Below are 23,332 nucleotides of genomic sequence, written 5' to 3'. Positions count from 1 at the left end.
TCCACCATCCGGATCACCGAGTTCCTTCAGTACTGGGACGAAGCCGCCATTGTGTCCCCACCAACCACCTGGCTCCATCTGCTGGCAAGCAATGGACACCCCATAACGTATCAGGGTTACTGGGAAGCAGACACAAAAATTGGGAACGCGACGTTACCCCGGCAAGGGTATCTGATCACCACAGCTCCTAACACCCACCTACCTCCCGTCATCCTGGGGATGAACGTCTTGAAAAACTGCCCGGACGAGCTAGTAGAAGCCCTTCGACAAGAGATGCAGATAGCCGCCCCAGTAGAGCGGAGAGCCTTGCAGCAGACGGTGCACCTGCTGGAGAAGGAGAAGAAATTCGCCAACCATCAAGGAGAGGTGGGGAAAGCCAGAATCGCCGACCAACGGGCCACCCTCTTGAGGCCGAACTCTGAACATGTAGTTTGGTGTAGAGCAAGAATCGGTCCAGGAGGAAGAGATTATGAAGCCTTGGTGGAACCCTGTGACTCGGAGGGCCAACAACCCTTCGCGGTGGCGAGAACGCTAGCAAAGGTGAAACACGGAAGAGTGCCAGTACGCATATTGAACCCGCACCCCTATGCTATCAGACTACACAAGCGCTGCCTGGTGGCAAAAATAAGCTCAATCGACTTCCAAGACATCGTAGGCCAAGAGGTAATCACAGCAGCCCAAGAGACGGCGACCGAGGGGCCGTCAACGACTGGTCAAGAGCCCCCGTGGTGGGCGGATATTCAGATCGGCAACGCTGATACCCCCAATGAACAGAAAGCGGGAGTGTTACGAGTGGTGCGGCGGAATGCAGCAGCCTTTAGCCAACACCCTTCTGACTTCGGCAGAGCCGACAAAGTGTATCACCACATCCCCACAGGGACGACCCCTCCTATTAAAGAAAGACACCGACCCCTTCCTCCAGCCTTGTACCAGCCCGTGAGGAAAATGATAGCAGAAATGAAAGACGCAGGAGTTATCAAAGAAAGTCACAGTCCATGGGCAGCTCCGCTAGTGATCGTTAAGAAGAAGGACGGCAGCCTACATTTCTGCGTCGATTACCGCAAGCTCAATGCGGTTACCCATAAGGACGCCTACCCGCTCCCCCGGATTGAAGAGTCCCTGACGGCCCTGAAGACTGCTGCCTACTTTTCCACCCTCGACCTCACCAGTGGATACTGGCAGATTCAGATGGCCCCGGAAGACATAGAAAAGACAGCCTTCACAACGCCAATGGGTCTGTTTGAATTCGAAAGGATGCCTTTTGGACTTTGTAACGCGCCCGCCACATTCCAGCGCGTCATGGAACACTGTCTTGGACAACACAACTTTGAGATGGCCTTGCTGTACCTCGATGACGTAATAATCTTCTCGAAAAGTTATGAAGACCACTTGCAGCATCTAGAGGAAGTGTTCCAACAACTGACAAAGTGTGGTCTGAAACTTAAACCCACGAAATGCCACCTACTCAAACCCAAGGTTCAGTACTTAGGCCATGTCGTCAGCGCAGAAGGCGTGATGCCCGATCCCGAGAAGGTCCGAGTGGTTCGGGACTGGCCAGTGCCAAAGACTGTGAAAGATGTCCGAAGCTACCTCGGGTTCGTGGGCTATTACAGGCGTTTTGTGGAACACTTTGCCAAGGTGGCGGCTCCATTGCATGAACTGCTGAGAGGTCAGTCTGGCCGCGATAGGAGGGGATCGTCACCAGTGCAGTGGGGCGAAGAACAACAGCAGGCCTTCCACCAGTTGAAGACTTCCTTGACGGAAGCCCCGCTATTGGCTTACCCAGATTACGAGCAGCCATTCCAAGTCTGCACTGACGCCAGTCATCATGGACTAGGAGCCGTACTGTCTCAGGTGCAGAATGGGCGTGAGAGGGTCATCGCATATGCCAGTAGAGGATTACGCAAGACAGAACGGAATTGCGAAAATTACAGTGCTTTCAAGATGGAACTGCTCGCCCTAGTCTGGGCTGTCACGGAAAAATTCAAACACTATCTCGCCGCGACGCCATTTGTCGTCATGACAGACAACAATCCCTTGGCGCACCTGTCCTCGGCCCGACTCGGCGCCCTTGAACAGCGATGGGTATCACGACTCGCCAACTTCCAGTATACCGTGTCCTACAGGAGTGGGAAGTCCAACGGCAACGCCGACGCTCTGTCCCGGTTACCCACCACCGATGTAGCGGAAGAAGAAAGGGATGTTGCGGAAGAAATAGAAACCCCTGTCTTCAAAGCCTCGAAGAAAAGATGGACGGTCACCCCAGACCCATTAGCCGTCGCAGACCAACGACGGTCGGAATTGCCCGAAGCCCCTGCTGTGGATTGGGAATCGATCCAGCAACAAAACCCAGTACTGAAGGAACTTACAGCCCTCCTCCGAAGGAACCATCAACTGACCCGAGCACAACGTGCCGAAGCGGACCCGGAGCTGGTAAAGTTATTGCGACATCGGAGACAATTTCACCTGATACAGGGTATCTTGGTACGCACCAGCATTGACCCCGGTACTCACCAGACAGTGAACCAAGTGGTTGTCCCCCGGAAACAGGCAAATTTCCTACTTACCGCCTACCACGACAAGTCGGGGCATTTCGGTACACAAAAAACGGAAGCCATCTTACGTACCAGGTATTTCTGGATAGGTCTGCATGAAGACGTAGAACGATGGTGTCGGGACTGTATTCCCTGCAACCTGAAAAGACACCCGGATGCACACCAGAAAGACTTTTTGCATCCCATCAAGAGTCACCGTCCACTGCAAATAGTCGCTCTCGATCACGTGAAACTAGAGCCCAGCACCAGTGGACACAACTATGCCTTAACAATGACCGACCACTATAGCAAACTCCTAGTGGCGGTCCCTGTGAAAGACCTGACTGCTAAGACTACGGCCGAACTATTCCTGAAACACTTCGCCCGACCCTACGGGTACCCCGAGTGCATACTGACCGACCAAGGGCCCGCCTTTGAGTCGCAGCTATTCTATGAACTGTGCTCCTATTATGGCTGCCAGAAAGCAAGAACGACAGCCTACCACCCCCAGGGGAATGGTTTGTGCGAGAGAGCTAACCAGACCCTCATTGGAATGCTCCGAAGCCTACCAGTTGGAGACCGCGCCCGTTGGCCGACCTTGCTGCCCGAACTCGTCTATCTCTACAATAATGCGGAACATTCCTCCACCGGTTTTACACCATACTATCTTATGTTCGGTCGACAAGGTAAACTGCCTCAAGACCTAGAGCTTGCCCCCAGGTTAACATCGCCTGCCACTCCACAAACCGACTGGGTCCGTGAGCATCAGCGGAGAATGGAGGCAGCCAGAGAACTGTTGAAAATGCGGATGGGAACCGTCCGACACCGCCAAGAAAAGAATTACAATGCAACCATCCGTCCTACGCCTCTGCATGTGGGAGACCTTGTCTGGAAGAAACGGAACCACCGCATCAGTAAGTTGGACACTATGTGGGAAAACGTACCCTATGTTGTCGTCAGCATCCCGGAGGGAGAACGGTTCACCTATAAGATCCGCCGAGGTCAAGATGGGCCCCTCAGTGTTGTGTCCAGAGAACAACTCAAGCCTTACACCTCCGAAGTATCATCAGGAGTAGCAAACCCACCTGCGGCAGAAGGGCGGGGGTCCCCGGGCGACATACCCCTACTTGACCCCATGGAGCTCTTACTCTTTATGTGCGGTCCACCCGCATCGAGCTCAGCAACTCATGACACCCTCAACCCCGTGGTGAATGAGCCCTCGGAGGGTCAAAGTCATCCCGATCCCGTGACCACCTGTGGTGAAAACAGAGCCCCCAGTATAGAGATTAGGAGGTCGGACCGTAGCACAAAAGGCGTCCCACCCCCTAGGTACCGTGAATAAACTAATAGTTGACCTGTAAATATGTTGTTCAGAAATGTATAGGTGTGTTGGTACCCAACTTGATTGTATTCACCCATTTACTATTGTTCGCATCTTGAAAGACTGGGGCATTGACGTTTGGCATGTTGCTTAATGCGTGAGGACACGCAATCTTCCAGAGGGGGAAAATGTGATGCCTGGCATTTGCCCCGGTTCCTCGTTATCGCCATTGCAGCTACTATCCGGTTGCTAGGCAACAAACGGGGTCCCAAATACTTGGAGGACACTAGGACCCAGGAGGAAAGAGTCTGGAGGCTCAAGGGGATTGGCAGCCGGAAAAAGCGGGAGAATAGGAGGCGGTACTGGCGCCAAAGAAAGCAGAGAGGCGGACGAACGGAGGAGACAGAGAGCTCACCGCCGAACGGAGGAGACGGAACACGCCCTGCAGCTGCACTGAAGAGCAGGACTGAAGGGGAGTGACGCGAGAGCAGCAGCGCGCTACGGTGCCCCGCAGAGAGAGGGAGAGCCGCCGGCCAGCGTGTAAGGAGAGCCGTGGACGGGACCTGGAAGACGGCGTGAACCCCACCGCCAGTGCCGTTAGCGCCGAGACGCTCTGCCGCTGCCTGCAAGTAGGCTCACACCGCACAGACACCGCACAGAGAGGGGACAAGAGCCACAGCACGGTATAGCTGTACTGGAGGGGAAGAGCTGGAGGGACCAGACATCGCCACCTCACAGGTAGAGCAAACACTTACAGTATTCCACCCCGTTTGTCCACTGCTGGCCAGAGAATACTCTCCCCGGAGACCCTCAGATACTTTTATATGCCACTGTTATGACTGGAAGTTGAATCCCCTTAATGAGTAGGTCCTTTGCAGCCACAAGGACCGTGTGAAGGCAAGACTCTGACCCATCTCTGTGCCTCAGTCACTATAACACTAAGCCTGAGCTACCACTTGCACAGCAGCTACCCGACTACAGGGACACACTGACTTTAACGGAGTAAGAGCCACTAACCTGCCTCCCCTTTGATGCAAGAACAGATATCACTGCAGTGACATTACCGTACAAACGCGCGTTTGAACTACCCCGGATTGTGTATAGGGACTGAGGCTCTCTTTTGCTGGATCCACAGCACCATCTAGTGACTTACTAATAATAATATTGTTTGAATATTATTGCATCAACTTTTCTGACGATAATCTGTGTAATGACATGCTGATGGGCGCTTATGTTGATAGTGTCATATATCCCAGTTTACTATAATAAATCTGTGTTACTGTACCCCACCGTAGTGGTCCTTTCACCTTTAAGGGGGGTGTTGTCTATACCGGGGTATCCTCGTCCCTTCTGCCCAGGTCCTCCGCAGCCTTTCCACGCAGATTCCGCCCGACGTCGCGACAAGCAAGAAGTGAACGACCAGAGGGGCCGCAACTGGACAGGCGTGAGACTGCAGGTACGCTTTACCACCTATTACAATTTTGCTTAGTACGGGGAATAATGTGTTTGCTTACTGTGGGGGGGCCAATGTGCGTTATTCCTGTGGGGGTGAATGCTTCTGTTTGATCACTGCTGGGGACAGTGTTAATGCTGTGGGCAATGTGTTTGATACAGTAACTACTGTACAGAGACCAATGGTTTTTTATTATTTTTCCACAGTGACAGACCTCCAGGCGGACCAGGGCACACCAAGCCCTCCGGCTCCCACCTCCTCCACCTCCACCACCACCACCACCACCACCACCACCACTCCTCCACCTTCCAGCATTCCCGGACCCTCAATAAGTAAGCTAAGTCAATAGGCTGCAGGGAAGAGGGCTTTGGCTAAGTCACCACCAGGGATGGTTAAGTTTAGGCATCGCTGGTGGAGGTTAAGGATAGTCTATGGCAGGGAGGGTTAGGGCTAAGCTGTGGAGGAGTTTTTTGGGTTAGGCTGCAGAAAAGGTGGGTTAAATGTAGGGGCTATGGTAAGTACTGTATACTGTGTTATGCTTTACTACCCCAAAAGTTACTGCTGGGCCTGCTGATTTTGCTTAGTACGGGGAACAATGTGTTTGCTTACTGTGGGTGGGGGGGGGGGGGGGCAATGTGCTTTATTCCTGTGGGGGTGAATGTTTCTGTTTGATCACTGCTGGGGACAATGTTAATGTTGTGACCAATGTGTTTGATACAGTCAATACTGTACAGGGGCCAATGTTTTTTATTATTTTTCCACATTGACAGGCCTCCAGTCGCATCTGGGCCGACTGCGCCCTCTGGCTGCCTCAACCACCACCACCACCACCACCACCACCCCACCATCCAGCATTCCTGGACCCTCTATAAGTAAGCTTAGTCAATAGGCTGGAGGGAAGAGGGCTTTGGCTAAGTCACCTCCAGGGATGGTTAAGTTTAGGCATCGCTGGTGGAGGTTAAGGATAATCTACGGCAGGGAGGGTTAGTGCTAAGCTGCGGAGGAGTTTTTTGGCTTAGGCTGCAGAAAAGGTGGGTTAAATGTAGGGGCTATGGTAAGTACTGTATACTGTGTTATGCTTTACTACCCCAAAAGTTACTGCTGGGCCTGCTGATTTTGCTTAGTACGGGGAACAATGTGTTTGCTTACTGTGGGGGGGCCAATGTGCGTTATTCCTGTGGGGGTGAATGCTTCTGTTTGATCACTGCTGGGGACAATGTTAATGCTGTGACCAATGTGTTTGATACAGTAACTACTGTACAGGGTCCAATGTGTTTAATTATTTTTCCACATTGACAGGCCTCCAGGCGGACCAGGGCCTACTGCGCCCTCCGGCTCCCACCTCCACCTCCACCACCACCACCACACAACCAGGACCAGAACAGAGGGGCTATGGGCCGGACAATCTTTCAAGGGGTATAGTAATAATAATAATAATAATAATAATAATAATAATAATAATAATGTTATTTTACATGCATACTGTTCATAAACTTTGAAGTGCTGTACAGTATACTGTACAGCAGAGGCGGAACTACCGGCAGTGCAGGCAGTGCACTGCACTGGGGCCCGCCTCTGTCCAGGGGCCCAAGCATGTAATGAGTCAAACTGACTCATTACATGCCGCTGTGCGCTGCGGGCAACCGCTGCCCGCAGCGCACAGCCGCCCGGCGAAGAGAGGAGAGGAGAGGAGCAGCGGTACTACAGACGGGGGATGGAGGAGGAGGGAGGCTGAGAAGGGAGCCGCAGCAGCGCTTTGTTACTGGTGGAGGCGCTGCTGCTGCTGCCCCTCTGCTTCCCTATAGGCTGTCTTCCGAGAACAGCCTATAGGGAAGCAGAGGGGCAGCAGCAGCAGCGCCTCCACCAGTAACACAGCGCTGCTGCGGCTCCCTTCTCAGCCTCCCTCCTCCTCCTTCTCTCCAGCCCGGGAATCGTCTCTGACGCTGCACCGAGGAGCCTGAGCCAGCGGAGAGGGTAAGTATAATTCTTCTTTCTTTCTTTCTTTCTTTCTTTCTTTCTTTCTTTCTTTCTTTCTTTCTTTCTTTCTTTCTTTCTTTCTTTCTTTCTTTCCTTCTTTCCTTCTTTCCTTCTTTCTTGTGCCTGCCTGCCGCAATGTGTAAAAATGGGGGACTACCTGCCGCACTGTGTAAAAATGGGGGACTACCTGCTGCACTGTGTAAAAAGGGGGGACTACCTGCCGCAATGTGTAAAAAGGGGGGCATACCTGCCGCAATGTGTAAAAAGGGGGGACTGCCTGCAGCAATGTGTAAAAAGGGGGGACTGCCTGCAGCAATGTGTAAAAAGGGGGGATTGCCTGCCGCAATGTGTAAAAAGGGGGGACTGCCTGCCGCAATGTGTAAAAAGGGGGGATTGCCTGCCGCAATGTGTAAAAAGGGGGGACTGCCTGCCGCAATGTGTAAAAAGGGGGAATCAGCCTGCCGCAATGTGTAAAAATGGGGGACTGCCTGCCGCTATGTGTAAAAAGGGGTAATCTGCCCGACGCAATGTGTAAAAAGGGGAATCTGCCTGCCGTAATGTGTAAAAAAGGGGGACTGCCTGACGCTATGTGTAAAACAGGGGGACTGCCTGACGCTATGTGTAAAAATGGGGAATCTGCCTGCTGCTATGTGTAAAAATGGGGAATCTGCCTGCCGTAATGTGTAAAAATGGGGACGCTGTCTGCCGTAATGTGTAACAAGGGCACGCTGTCTGCCGTAATGTGTAACAAGGGCACGCGGTCTGCCGTAATGTGTAACAAGGGCACGCTGTCTGCCGTAATGTGTAAAAAGGGCACGCTGTCTGCCGCTATGTGTAACAAGGGCACGCTGTCTGCTGTAATGTGTAAAAAGGGCACGCTGTCTGCCGTAATGTGTAACAAGGGCACGCGGTCTGCCGTTATGTGTAAAAAGGGCACGCTGTCTGCTGTAATGTGTAAAAAGAGGAATCTGTTCGCTGTAAGGTGTAAAAGGGTCTCTACCTGGTGTAGTGGTGCTACTGTGCGGCGTAATTTGAATAATGGAGACTACTGTGTAGGTATTATTTTGTGGCCACACCCCTTCCCCACGAAGCCACGCCACTATGTATTTTTGCGCGCGCCTACGGCGCGCACTGCCCCTAGGGTGGACTTGGATGGGGGGGGGGGGGGCCAAAGCATTTTGTCGCACCTGGGCCCACCGCTTGCTTGTTCCGCCACTGCTGTACAGTACTCAACCTGTGTTACTGTTCTAATACTGTACATTGTTTTTTATTTTCACAGAGCAAGTCCGGCAATTTATTCTGATTCTGTGGGCGGTGGTGAACAGAATGTTCGAAATTATTTTGCAGCACATTTAATTTTTGTTTATTTCTTTCATGTTTTTTTTTTATTAAACTTTTTCTAGTTTACAGTTCTGTTTTGTGTTATTTTTCCCCTTAGTAGAGAGAGTCTACAGTGCACTGTATAATGTATCAGTAATGAGCCTTGAAACTCCCCCCACCCCCTTGCTGTTATCACTACAAAGTCCATCCAGTTTTCCTGTCAGTCCATCAATTTGCGCTTGAAGGTGAGTCACCTTGCCCAGAAGGTCTCTCACCAGCCCTGGGGTTGTGCTCCAGAATAGAATGCTTTGGTTTTCACCATCTTCACACTATGCAGTGCACTCTACAATACACAATAATAAGACTCAAGTACATGCACAGTACCAGAGGCGGAACTACCGGCAGTGCAAGCAGTGCGTTGCACTGGGGCCCGCCTCTGTTCAGGGGCCCAAGCATGTAATGAGTCAAACTGACTCATTACATGCCGCTGTGCGCTGCGGGCAACCGCTGCCCGCAGCGCACAGCCGCCCGGAGAGAGAGGAGAGGAGCGGCGCGCACTGCAGCGGTACGGGGTAAGGTGGAGGACGGAGGTGAAGGAGGGAGCCGCAGCAGCGCTTTGTTACTGGTGGAGGCGCTGCTGCTCCTCTGCTTCACTATAGGCTGTCTCTGAGAACAGCCTATAGTGAAGCAGAGGGGCAGCAGCAGCAGCGCCTCCACCAATAACACAGCGCTGCTGCGGCTCCCTCCTCCACCTCCCTCCTCCTTCTTCTCTACTGCCCGGGAAGCTGCACAAGGAGCCTGAGCCAACAGAGAGGGTAAGTATAATTTTTCTTTCTTTCTTTCTTTCTTTCTTTCTTTCTTTCTTTCTTTCTTTCTTTCTTTCTTTCTTTCTGTCTCTTTCTTTTTTTATTTGTTGGGACTGCCTGCCGCAATGTGTAAAAAGGGGGAATCAGCCTGCCGCAATGTGTAAAAAGGGGGTACTGCCTGCCGCTATGTATAAAAATGGGGAATCTGCCTGCCGCTATGTATAAAAATGGGGAATCTGCCTGCCGCAATGTGTAAAAAGGGGGAATCTGCCTGCCGCAATGTAAAAATGGGGAATCTGCCTGCCGCAATGTGTAAAAAGGGGGAATCAGCCTGCCGCAATGTGTAAAAATGGGGAATCTGCCTGCCGCTATGTATAAAAATGGGGAATCTGCCTGCCGCTATGTGTAAAAAGGTAGAATCTGCCTGCCGTAATGTGTAAAAAGGGCACGCTGTCTGCCGTTATGTGTAAAAAGTGTATGCTGTCTGCCGTAATGTGTAAAATGGGGATGCTGTCTGCCGTTATGTGTAAAAAGTGTATGCTGTCTGCCGTAATGTGTAAAATGGGGACGCTGTCTGCCGTAATGTGTAAAAAGTGCACGCTGTCTGCCGCTATGTGTAACGAGGGCACGCTGTCTGCCGCTATGTGTAACGAGGGCACGCTGTCTGCCATTATGTGTAAAAAGTGTATGCTGTCTGCCGTAATGTGTAAAAAGGGGATGCTGTCTGCCGCTATGTGTAACGAGGGCACGCTGTCTGCCATTATGTGTAAAAAGTGTATGCTGTCTGCCGTAATGTGTAAAATGGGGACGCTGTCTGCCGTAATGTGTAAAAAGTGCACGCTGTCTGCCGCTATGTGTAACGAGGGCACGCTGTCTGCCGTTATGTGTAAAAAGTGCACGCTGTCTGCCGTTATGTGTAAAAAGGGGAATCTGTTTGCTGTAAGGTGTAAAAGGGTCTCTACCTGGTGTAGTGGTGCTACTGTGCGGCGTAATTTGAAGAATGGAGACTACTGTGCACCGTTTTATGAATTGGTATTATTTTGTGGACACACCCCTTCCCCACGAAGCCACGCCACTATGTATTTTTGCGCGCGCCTACGGCGCGCACTGCCCATGGGGTCGACTTGGATGGGATGGGGGGGCCCAAAGCATTTTGTCGCACCTGGGCCCACCGCTTGCTTGTTCCGCCACTGCACAGTACAGTAGTAACAGTACAGTAGCAAATTATGGTTCAATTACAGTACTACAGAGCTTTGTATGAGGGGGTGCAAGCTCGTTCGTGATGTACTGTAAATATCTGGCGAGTGTTAAATTACAGTACATACTGTACAGTAGACGTGAGTCGCAGACATGGCCACATTACAATGCCAGGGGCTGGGATTTCATGTAGAACATACTGTAGCAGCATGTTAGGCAGTGAAAACAGTGGAGAAGTGAAGCAATCAGCATTGTGGTAACATTTATAAATTGCATACTATAGTATAAAATAATAGCGAGAATCTGATTGGTTGCCATTGGTAACTTCTCCACTTCTTCATGTTTGTCACTACTTCATGACTAAGGGGCTAATTCCGGCCAGATAGTAGCCCTGCAAAATTTCAGAAAGAGAGAGAGGGGTGGGGTGGGAGAGAGATACAGTTTCAGGGGGAGAGACAATGGGGGTCATTCCGAGTTGCCCATTTTCGCTATACTGCGATTAGTCGCTTACTGCGCATGCGCAAGGTATGCATGCGCTTAGTTATTTTACTAAAAACTTAGCTGTTTTGCTGTAGCATCTGCGGCGCTTTTCAGTCGCACTGGTGTTCGCTAAATGATTGACTGGAAAGGGGCGTTTCTGGGCGGCAACTCAGAGTTTTCCCGGCATTGGCTAAAAAACCCAGGCGTGTCAGGGAAAAACGCGGGAATGTCTGGAGAAACGGTGGAGTGGCTGGCCGAACGCAGGGCGTGTTTGTGACGTCAAACCAGGAACGAAACGGCCTGAGCTGATCGCAGTGTAGGAGTAAGTCTCGAGCTACTCAGAAACTGCTAAGAATTTTCTATTCGCAATTCTGCTAATCTTTCGTTCACTATTCTGCTAGGCTAAGATACACTCCCAGAGGGCGGCGGCTTAGCAAGTGCAATGCTGCTAAAATCAGCTAGCGAGCGAACAACTCGGAATGAGGGCCAATATCAGGGACAGAGTTTCCAAAGACTGTTAATCTGTACACAGTAAGTATCACAAGCTTAAGTGTGCAGACTCCATGTTTGGGCCCCCTCCTCTCTCGTAGCTGTCACCACTGCTGCTAGCACTCTGAGTGCCAGAGTCTACAGCGCATGCGCAGGACTCCGAAAAATGGGCGCTGCACCATTTTTTCAAAGTCCTACGCACGCGCTGTAGACTCTGGCACTGTGCCACAGTCTCTAGTGCTCAGTTTGATAGCAGAGACAGTCACAGCTACAGGAGAGGAGGGTGCCCACACACAGTCAGCGATGTACTCATTGATAAATGAGCCCAATGTACTGTATTTGCTTATCCCTTCTATTTTGGGTATACAGTATCTGAATGAGCCTAATAAGAAGTACAGTACACTGTTAGATGCAGTATGATCCTGCCTGTTCCAGGTGACACATTCACCCAATGTGACTGCATTCTGCCATGCAATCTTGGGTGATAATACAATATTTAATACACCAATGCATTTCATTGTGTTCTAGGACTAATGACATCCAAACAATGATATGAATTCAAACAAAATACAGTATTTAAAGAAGGGGACATTTGTGGGTAGTAACTGGCCATTTTCTGAGGAAAAATACAGGCCTTCCCAAACATTTTCTGGGCGAGTGTGTAACATCAGAGCCGGCCTGATCAGCTTGTTTGTATCACATTGTAGGAATGGATTGCAGTAAGTCTTTTGAAAGGAGAAGTCATCTATTGTTTAGAAATTCAGTATCTGCATATGGATGTGTATTCTGGGCAAATTGGATTAACTCTTTTGGAGTGAAAGGAGACATCATCTATTGTTTAGAAATACAGTATGTTTGACTGGGGGGAGGGTTGCCATGCAATCTGTTATAAATGGCATGTAGAGTACTGGTTGAGCATAGTTGCCAATTCAGCTTATAACAAGCGGAATTGGGCTTGTTTTTTCTTCTGGTTGCTTATTTTTTTGGGTGGTTGCTTGTTTTTGGGCTTATATTTTTTTTTGCTGCTTGTTTTTGGGCTTCTTTTGTTTTTAGGTATCCCTGACACCAACTTTCAGAGATAATTAGTCATTCATCCATATAACACAGATCCTCGTACAGACATACTGTAGGTGAGATGTTGTGGATGAATAGAGTCTTAAAGAAATGATGATGAGTCATTCATTATGTCTATTGTTGCCGACTGCCGGTTGTGTGTATTCAGTAGGGCTAATTTGTTTTAACAATGACAACAACAAAGACACTGACCAGACACACAACAGTGAAGCAATTCAGGACCACTTTATGTGGTATTCTTTATGTCAGATATGGTTTAAGACGCTTGGGTATTTGTTGCAAGGATTTTAAACCAACTACCAATATGCTTCAGCGCTTCAACTCAGGAATGTATAACATGGAAGCTTCTATAGACGATGGAGACAGCTCAGATGAATTTGCTTATGTCCATTTTACATAAAACCTTTGTAATTTAGTGTGCTATGCACTTTACCTCACAGTATGCCATCTGCAATGCACTTTACTTCACACAGTGTGCCATGCACTTTACCTCACACAGTGGGGGTCATTCCGAGTTGTTCGCTCGCTAGCTGCTTTTAGCAGCATTGCACACGCTAGGCCGCCGCCCTCTGGGAGTGTATCTTCGCTTAGCAGAATTGCGAATGAAAGATTAGCAGAATTGCGAATAAATAATTCTTAGCAGTTTCTGAGTAGCTCGAGACTTACTCCTACACTGCGATCAGCTCAGCCCGTTTCGTTCCTGGTTTGAAGTCACAAACACGCCCTGCGTTCGTCCAGCCACTCCCCCGTTTCTCCAGACACTCCTGCGTTTTATCCTGGCACGCCTGCGTTTTTCCGCACACTCCCAGAAAACTGTAAATTTCCGCCCAGAAACACCCACTTCCTGTCAATCACACTCCGATCACTTCAACGATGAAAATTCTTCGTTCGGACGTGAGTAAATCTACTAAGTTTTGTGCTAAATTACTTTGCGCATGTGCACTGCGTACCATGCGCATGCGCATTTTTGCCTTAATCGCTCCGTTGCGAAAACCGGCAACAAGCGAACAACTCGGAATGACCCCCAGTGTGCTATCTGCAATGCACTATACTTCACACAGTGTGCCATGCACTTTACCTCACATAGTATGCCATCTGCAATGCACTTTACTTCACAGTGTGCTATGCACTTTACCTCAGTGTGCCATCTGCAATGCACTTTACCTCTCAGTAATTCCTTTGTTATTTATTGAATTGAGTTACTATTTAATATTTATATATGCATTTATTATTTTAAATTGTCTTAATAATCTTTTGTTTTTGTTACCTTGATTTGGCCTCTTTATTTATTTAATAGAAATACAAAGTTGGATGTTGTAAGATTATTTGTTTTATCTTTCCATCGAATAAATATTTCAGTGAATACAAATGACCACAGATACAGTATATACAGTTGGCATGCAATTTTCACTTTCGATTTTTCTTTAGAGGAAACATGAAAGTATAGTATCTTAAATTCACAACTCTAACTATAATATTGATAAAAATTCCAGTATTCTTTAAAAGCCAGTTTCGTGCTGATAAATATCATTGTAAAGACCTTAAAGGCAGATTATATAAATAATTATATGTATTTTAATAAGACAAACAATAATGTTTGTTTTTATATTAAAAAAAAAACAAAACTTGAGTTGGGCTTTTTTTGGGGCTTTTTAGGATTGGTTTGGGCTTGTTTTGGGCTTATTTTTCAGTCATCGGTTGCTTGTTTTTCATTTCAGAGTTGGCAACACTGTGGTTGAGTCTCCCTTATCCAAAATGTTTGGGACCAGAGGTACTGTATATTGGATATGGGATTTTTCCGTATTTTAGAATAATTGCATACTATGAAGAGATATCATGGTGATGGGACCTAAATCTAAGCACAGAATTAATTTACTGTATGTTACATACAGTATACACCTTATACACACAGCCTGAAGGTAATTTTAGCCAATATTTTTTTTATAACTTTGTGCATTAAACAAAGTGTGTGTACAGTACATTCACACAATTCATTTTTGTTTCATACAGTATACACCTTATACTGTCAGGCAGGGGGAAAAGTAGAACTTTGAGGGCCCCATAGCAAAACCTTCAAAGTCCACCCTGCTGGTGTCAATATCAAATCCCATGCAGGAGAGAGAGGAACAAGAAAGAGAAGGGGCAGGGGGAGAAAGAGAGAGGGTTTCATGTAAAAAAAAAGTAAAGAGCGAGAGAGATGGTGTCATAGAGAAAGATTAGAGGGGGGAGAGAGAGAGAGGGGTGGGGTGGGCGAGAGATACAGTTTCCTGGGGAGAGACAATATCAGGGACAGAGTTTCCAAAGACTGTTAACCTGTACACAGTAAATATCACAAGCTTACCTTCTTCGACGCAGTTCTTCCTCCTTTTTCTCAGTAGTTCAGTGCATGGTGGGAAGAAGATAATAAAAATATCGTTAGTACAGTAGTAGGATTCGTAAGTTCGCAACATGTCACAGCAATGCCTAACAAAGTGTTTCTGTTTCTCTAAATCTGACGTTTCAGATACAGCCTACAGTACAGTATACTGTAGATGTCTGGAATTGAGTAATGTCAGGCAGGGGCAAAAGTAGAACTTTGAGGGCCCCATAGCAAAACCTTCAAAGTCCCTGAAAGAGAAGGGGCAGGGGGAGTGGAGTCTACAGTGTACAATGTAGTATAACAATGTACAGTGCACTGTATAATGCAACAGTAACGAGCCTTGAAACTCCCCCCCCCCCCCTGCTGTTATCACTACAAAGTCCCATACAGGAGCAGGAGAGTGGGAGAGCAAGAGAGAGAAACGTCAATACTGTACAGAACTGTAAGAAACACTCACTGTACTGTACAATACTGTCAAATAATGTTCAAGCAGTAAGCACATTGCAGTACCCACCACAGCACAATAATGTACTGTAAGTACTGTAATGTACCTTTTTTATTGATGAGTGAATGACCATATTCTCTCGTCACCCTTCTTCACATTGAATGTCGTGTCCAATAGATGCCACAGTTTGAAGTCACCAGTTGCTGTGCTGTTACAGTATGCCTCTCCATGGTTTTATTCTGGGCATCCGTAGCAATCCATTTAAAGTGTTCTTCAGCTTTACAAATTCAACATCTCCCATCTTGAATTGGGCATAGCACCGTGACAGTATGTCCTTGCGCAAATTGTCGGGGATTGCAAATTTTCCTCGTTGCCCATCAAAGTTGACCTTATTGCTCCAATTCAAGTACAGTTCAAATGCAACATGTTCTTGGAAAACAAGTTGTGCATAACGATGCATCTCTCGATGGCCTGCTTCATACAGAGTGTTGTCACCGTCAGCGGTTATTACATTCAATGGCATGTCGGGCAAGGAGGTTCCATGCACGCGCACATTTTTAGGTGTGCTGCACATTGGTGGTATTCCAGGTGAAGGTAACGTTACATTGTTCACATCTCTACTGGACAACTGGGATAATGCAACCATTGCAGAGTCCATGTTGTTTGATCAGCGGGATGGTGCATTGTCTCTGTCAGGCAACCAGTAAGATGACAGTGGTGGAGTTTCTATGTTAGTCTGATGGTGGGGTGTATCTGGTGCATTGTCTCTGTCAGGCAACCGGTAAGATGGCAGTGGTGTTGTGTCCATGACAGTCAAGTGATGGGATGCAACTGTTTCTGTGTCCATGCTGGGCAATTGGTCAGATGCAGCTGGTGTCATCTCCAATTCAGAAAAGTGGAAAGATGTGTTTTGTTGTGTCGTTTACAAATCACAATCCTCTTCAGCATCAAATGCATCAGAGCAGTCAAATTCAGATTGTGCTGGCTGGGATGCTTTAATAGGTGGTCCTCCACCAGCTTGCCATTGTTCCATTGATTGACGGATGACATCCTTCATGGCTCCAGCAAGCATGTCATTCAGACCTCCTGTCAGTCCATCCATTTTTCCTGTCAGTCCATCCAGTTTTCCTGTCAGTCCATCAATTTGCGCTTGAAGGTGAGTCACCTTGCCCAGAAGGTCTCTCACCAGCCCTGTGCAGCTGCATTCACATGGGTTGGGATCTTTAAATTCAAGCCTCCTATGGGTCGGTGATTGCGATGCTTGTATGAGTGGTGTAGTGTCGTGAAGCTCCAAAGGGTGAAAGTCCTCATCTATGATACGTGACACATCCGTCACTGTGTGTGTTTCATCACAGAAAACTGTGTTCTCTACAGCAGCATTCATGTCTTGCACCAAATATTCATTGGTTACATTGCCAATTGTGTTCTCCAAAACTTGGCATTTGGCCTTTGCATTTTTCCTTACTTTGACAACAGGAACATTTTCCTTTCCTGCTTTCTTCTTTAGAATCTGTGGCACTGCCGCAGACATTTTCTTGGTAAGTGACGCTGAACGGGCTCCAGAATAGAATGCTTTGGTTTTCACCATCTTCACACTATGCAGTGCACTCTACAATACACAATAATAAGACTCAAGTACATGTACAGTACAGTAGTAACAGTACAGTAGCAAATTATGGTTCAATTACAGTACTACAGGGCTTTGTATGAGGGGGTGCAAGCTCGTTCGTGAAGTACAGTACTGTAAATGTCTGGCGAGTGTTAAATTACAGTACATACTGTACTGTAGACGTGAGTCGCAGACATGGCCACATTACAATGCCAGGGGCTGGGATTTCATGTAGAACATACTGTAGCAGCATGTTAGGCAGTGAAAACAGTGGAGAAGTGAAGCAATCAGCATTGTGGTAACATTTATAAATTGCATACTATAGTATAAAATTATACCGAGAATCAGATTGGTTGCCATGGGTAACTACTCCACTTTTTCATGTTTGTCACTAATTCATGACTAAGGGGCTAATTCCGGCCCGATCGTAGCCCTGCAAAATGTTGCAGGACTACGATCAGGCACACAGATATGGTATGCAGGGTGACTAGCCCCCAGGGTTGTATTTAGGGGTCAGAGCAGCCCTGGCAAAGTAAAGAACTGGTGCCCCCTCATATTTGAAATAGGGAAGGCACGTGTGGCAAAAAAGGGGCGTGTCCACTCAATAGTACCCCAAATCAAATTACAGCACACAACAATAGTGTGCCTTACTCACATAACGGAGCACAGTAATGTACAGGACATTATTCACGTTATGCTACACAGTAGTACTATGGGCATCTGCAGACTCCATGTTTGGGCCCCATCCTCTCTTGTAGCCGTCACCACTGCTGCTAGCGCTCTGAGTGCCAGAGTCTACTCAGAAAAATGGCCGCTGCGCCATTATTTGAAAGTCCAATGCACGCGCTGTAGACTCTGGCATTGTGCCAGTCTCTAGTGCTCAGTTTAATAGCAGAGACAGTCACAGCTACAGGAGAGGAGGGTGCCCACACACAGTCAGCGATGTACTCATTGATAAATGAGCCCAATGTACTGTATTTGCTTATCCCTTCTATTTTGGGTATACAGTATCTGAATGAGCCCAATAAGAAGTACAGTATACTGTTAGATGCAGTATGATCCTGCCTGTTCCAGGTGACACATTCACCCAATGTGACTGCATTCTGCCATGCAATCTTGGGTGATAATACAATATTTAATACACCAATGCATTTCATTGTGTTCTAGGACTAATGACATCCAAACAATGATATGAATTCAAACAAAATACATTATTTAAAGAAGGGGACATTTGTGGGTAGTAACTGGCCGTTTTCTGAGGAAAAATACAGGCCTTCCCAAACATTTTCTGGGCGAGTGTGTAACATCAGAGCCGGCCTGATCAGATGGAGTGAAAGGAGAAGTCATCTATTGTTTAGAAATTCAGTAACTGCATATGGATGTGTATTCTGGGCTAATTGGATTAATTCTTTGGGAGTGAAAGGAGACATCATCTATTGTTTAGAAATACAGTATGTTTGACTGGGGGGAGGGTTGCCATGCATAGCAGGGGGCATAGCAACAGGGGGGACAACTACTGGGGCACAGCGGGTGGTCTTCAGTATGCCAGCTCTTGGGATCCCGGCGCACAGTATACCGGCGCTGGAATCCCGACAGCCGGCATACCGACACTTATTCTCCCTCGTGGGGGTCCACGCCCCCCCCTGGAGGGAGAATAAAATAGCGTGGCGAGCGCAGCGAGCCCGCAAGGGGCTCATTTGCGATCGCCACACTGTCGGTATGCCGGCGGTCGGGCTCCCGGCGCCAGTATGCTGGTCGCCGGGAGCCCGACCGCCGGCATACCATACTACACCCAGGCACAGCTACAGGAGGCACAGCAACAGGGGGCAAATCTACTGGGGGAAAAGCAACAGGGGGCACAACTAATGCGGGCAAAGCAACAGAGGGCACAACTACTGGGGCAAATCTACTGGGGGCAAAGCAACAGGGCACACTGTTAATTAATGCTAGCCATCACCTTTGGTGAAACACCTTCATATTCAAATAACTACAGTACACTGTAGTTCCCCACAGGTAATTTAATTATTCCAGGAATAAAGCATTTTGTCCCTCTAGTGGAGAGGGTCATGTTGGGAGGTACAGTATGATACAGTGCAGTAGCAGCAGGGGGCTTAGGGGTCTATTTACTAAGCCTTGGATGGAGATAAAGTGGTAGAAGATAAAGGGTAACATGTACTAAGCAGCGATAAAAGTGGAGAAGTGAGCCAGGGGAGAAGTTGCCCATGGCAACCAATAAGCATTAACGTAACATTAATAAGTTGCATACTATAAAAGTATACAGAGCAGCTGATTGGTTGCCATAGGCACCTTCTCCACTGGCTTTCTTCTCCACTTTTATCACTGCTTAGTAGATGTTCCCCAAAGTACCAGCCAATCAGATCCTACAGTAACTGCCATGTAACTGGACGTAGCATTAGTGTATACTTTAAATGCAGAAATCAGTGGCATACTGCATAATGTACAAATGACCTGTACTTACTGTGCTTACTATACTAGCGAGATGATCCTTCAGTAGAAAAAGTTTGTGGTAGAAAAAGTAGAATACAGCAACAACTTGACTTTGAAGTCAGCAGAAGCGGCAGAATGTATCTCAAGGGCTTGTATGGGTGATACGGCCGAAGAGACGAATCCAGTAGCAAGTCTACACTGTAAGATGCAGAATCACAGAATGGATAGCTTCTTGTGTCTAAAAAGTGGCTTTATACAGTATGAGGTGTCTATAAAGTGTTTGGCCACTCAAGTCTGTAATACCAATTATCAAAAAGGAAGACTCATTTGTGTGAGCTCTTAGCGGCTGACACCTTAGACAATGCTGCTAATTGCCATTGTGTGCATTGCCGGTGGGTATGCCCTGCTATTGGTCGAACACAATGCAAATGCACCTGTATCAGAATTTGGAAAATAATGTCATCCTTTGTCATACAGTATTTGATAGCAAGTTAACATGGAGTGTTTATGCTAATGCTACCCGGCTATTTGTACAGAACATAACGACAATATCTATAGCTAGCGTGATCGGGCGGCAGTGTGCCTGTAGACCATCTGGTAGTCATACTGTGCATTCATGAGATGTAGGTACCCAGTTGCACTTTGCATTTAATATTTCTGCCCATTTGAAACAACAGAGACACAAAGCTAGTCCGAAATAGGATTGCTGCTTATGCTAATGTTATCCATCATTTTGTACACAACGTAACGACTAGATAAATAGCGTGAACAGGGCTGCAGCGTGGCCTTGTATTTAGTAGAAGCGGACTTTTTTTTATATAACAAGAAGTAGAAACTTAAAACACTAAATAACTTTATTGTATTAAAAATTAATAAAAAAATAAAAATAAAATAATAAATGGGTGCCGAACTCGGGTCTTCAAGCATTGCAGGCGGCCGCTGTTCTAGTTAGGCCACAGCCGACCATGGTAGAGGTGGGACCTCCGGGTTTATATGTCATGTGTTGTATCTTGGTGCTTTAAAAAAAAAAAAAGGTAGCTGCTTACTAGTGATGAGCGGGTTCGGTTCCTCGGAAACCGAACCCCCCCGAACTTCACCCATTTTACACGGGTCCGTGGCATACTCGGATTCTCCCGTATGGCTCGGTTAACCCGAGCGCGCCCGAACGTCATCATCCCGCTGTCGGATTCTCGCGAGATTCGGATTCTATATAAGGAGCCGCGCGTCGCCGCCATTTTCACTCGTGCATTGGAAATGTTAGGGAGAAGACGTGGCTGGCGTCCTCTCCGTTTATTAATGTTGCTGAAAATATTTGTACTTATTGCTTAATTGTGGGGACTGGGGAGCAGCTGTATTATATAGGAGGAGTACAGTGCAGAATTTTGCTGATCAGTGACCACCAGTTTTATCCGTTCTCTGCCTGAAAAACGCTCCATATCTGTGCTCAGTGTGCTGCATATATCTGTGCTCACACTGCTTAATTGTGGGGACTGGGGAGCAGCTGTATTATATAGCAGGAGTACAGTGCAGAGTTTTGCTGACCAGTGACCACCAGTATTATACGTTGTCTGCCTGAAAAACGCTCCATATCTGTGCTCAGTGTGCTGCATATATCTGTGCTCACTCTGCTTTATTGTGGGGACTGGGGACCAGCAGTATTATATAGGAGGAGTACAGTGCAGAGTTTTGCTGACCAGTGACCACCAGTATTATACGTTGTCTGCCTGAAAAACGCTCCATATCTGTGCTCAGTGTGCTGCATATATCTGTGCTCACACTGCTTTATTGTGGGGACTGGGGACCAGCAGTATTATATAGGAGGAGTACAGTGCAGAGTTTTGCTGACAGTGACCACCAGTATATATAGCAGTACGGTACGGAAGGCCACTGCTCTACCTACCTGTGGGGGTCATTCCGAGTTGTTCGCTCGGTAAAAATCTTCGCATCGCAGCGATTTTCCGCTTAATGCGCATACGCAATTTCCGCACTGCGACTGCGCCAAGTAAATTTGCTATGCAGTTAGGAATTTTACTCACGGCTTTTTCATCGTTCTGGCGATCGTAATGTGATTGACAGGAAATGGGTGTTACTGGGCGGAAACAGGCCGTTTTATGGGCGTGTGGGAAAAAATGCTACCGTTTCCGGAAAAAATGCAGGAGTGGACGGAGAAACGGAGGAGTGTCTGGGCGAACGCTGGGTGTGTTTGTGACGTCAAACCAGGAACGACAAGCAGTGAAATGATCGCAGATGCCGAGTAAGTCTGGAGCTACTCAGAAACTGCTACGAGGTGTGTAATCGCAATATTGCGAATACATCGTTCGCAATTTTAAGATGCTAAGATTCACTCCCAGTAGGCGGCGGCTTAGCATGAGCAAATCTGCTAAAATCCGCTTGCGAGCGAACAACTCGGAATGACCCCCTCTGTGTCGTCAATTATACTAACCATCTAGATTCTATACCTGTGGTGCATTTTAGTTTTGCAGTTTGCTGACAGTGACCACCAGTATATATAGCAGTACGGTACGGAAGGCCACTGCTCTACCTACCTCTGTGTCGTCAAGTATACTATCCATCTAGATTCTATACCTGTGGTGCATTTTAGTTTTGCAGTTTGCTGACAGTGACCACCAGTATATATAGCAGTACGGTACGGAAGGCCACTACTCTACCTACCTCTGTGTCATCAAGTATACTATCCATCTAGATTCTATACCTGTGGTGCATTTTAGTTTTGCAGTTTGCTGACAGTGACCACCAGTATATATAGCAGTACGGTACGGAAGGCCACTGCTCTACCTACCTCTGTGTCGTCAAGTATACTATCCATCTAGATTCTATACCTGTGGTGCATTTTAGTTTTGCAGTTTGCTGACAGTGACCACCAGTATATATAGCAGTACGGTACGGAAGGCCACTGCTCTACCTACCTCTGTGTCGTCAAGTATACTATCCATCTAGATTCTATACCTGTGGTGCATTTTAGTTTTGCAGTTTGCTGACAGTGACCACCAGTATATATAGCAGTACGGTACGGAAGGCCACTGCTCTACCTACCTCTGTGTCGTCAAGTATACTATCCATCTAGATTCTATACCTGTGGTGCATTTTAGTTTTGCAGTTTGCTGACAGTGACCACCAGTATATATAGCAGTACGGTACGGAAAGGCCACTGCTCTACCTACCTCTGTGTCGTCAAGTATACTATCCATCTAGATTCTATACCAGTGGTGCATTTTAGTTTTGCAGTTTGCTGACAGTGACCACCAGTATATATAGCAGTACGGTACGGAAGGCCACTGCTCTACCTACCTCTGTGTCGTCAAGTATACTATCCATCCATACCTGTGGTGCATTTCCGTTGTGCACAGTATATATAGTAGTAGGCCATTGCTTTTGATACTGGCATATAATTCCACACATTAAAAAATGGAGAACAAAAATGTGGAGGTTAAAATAGGGAAAGATCAAGATCCACTTCAACCTCGTGCTGAAGCTGCTGCCACTAGTCATGGCCGAGATGATAAAATGCAATCAACGTTGTCTGCCAAGGCCGATGCCCAATGTCATAGTAGAGAGCATGTAAAATCCAAAAAACAAAAGTTCAGTTAAATGACCCAAAAATCAAAATGAAAAGCGTCTGATGAGAAGCGTAAACTGTTTGTGTCGGCCACTTGGGTCGCTTAGCTTAGTCACACAGCTACCTCATTGCACCTCTTTTTTTCTTTGCATCATGTGCTGTTTGGGGACTATTTTTTAAATCTGCCATCCTGTCTGACACTGCAGTGCCACTCCTAGATGGGCCAGGTGTTTGTGTCGGCCA

At 47.5% G+C, this 23,332-nt stretch overlaps 2 protein-coding genes across 5 annotated transcripts in view; one reads left to right on the top strand and one right to left on the bottom strand.

The window, feature by feature from the left end:
* LOC135049921 (podocalyxin-like) overlaps positions 1–8,648 on the top strand; it is a 179,964-nt gene extending 171,316 nt beyond the window's left edge. For all 3 annotated transcript variants that reach the window (XM_063955936.1, XM_063955935.1, XM_063955934.1), the window contains 4 exons: positions 5,515–5,640; positions 6,079–6,180; positions 6,608–6,724; positions 8,565–8,648. In XM_063955936.1, the coding sequence (XP_063812006.1) occupies positions 5,515–5,640; positions 6,079–6,180; positions 6,608–6,724; positions 8,565–8,641 (422 nt within the window). In that variant the 3' untranslated portion in view covers positions 8,642–8,648. The remainder of the gene's footprint in view (positions 1–5,514; positions 5,641–6,078; positions 6,181–6,607; positions 6,725–8,564) is intronic.
* The window catches only part of CRYBA1 (crystallin beta A1), a 390,148-nt gene that overhangs the window by 66,807 nt on the left and 300,009 nt on the right, over positions 1–23,332 (bottom strand). The window contains exon 1 of one of the 2 annotated variants that reach the window (XM_063955932.1): positions 14,993–15,379. The exons of the other annotated variant lie outside the window; for it this stretch is intronic. Within the exon in view, the coding sequence (XP_063812002.1) occupies positions 14,993–15,101 (109 nt within the window). The 5' untranslated portion in view covers positions 15,102–15,379. Of the gene's footprint in view, positions 1–14,992; positions 15,380–23,332 lie in introns of those variants that run through there. 2 annotated transcript variants of the gene reach the window in all.

This window comes from Pseudophryne corroboree, chromosome 2 (assembly GCF_028390025.1).
Source record: "Pseudophryne corroboree isolate aPseCor3 chromosome 2, aPseCor3.hap2, whole genome shotgun sequence".
In the NCBI taxonomy this organism is placed as follows: Eukaryota; Metazoa; Chordata; class Amphibia; order Anura; family Myobatrachidae; genus Pseudophryne; species Pseudophryne corroboree.
The sequence above is the reverse complement of the archived record's forward strand: the minus strand, read 5'-3'. Positions and strand labels throughout refer to the sequence as shown.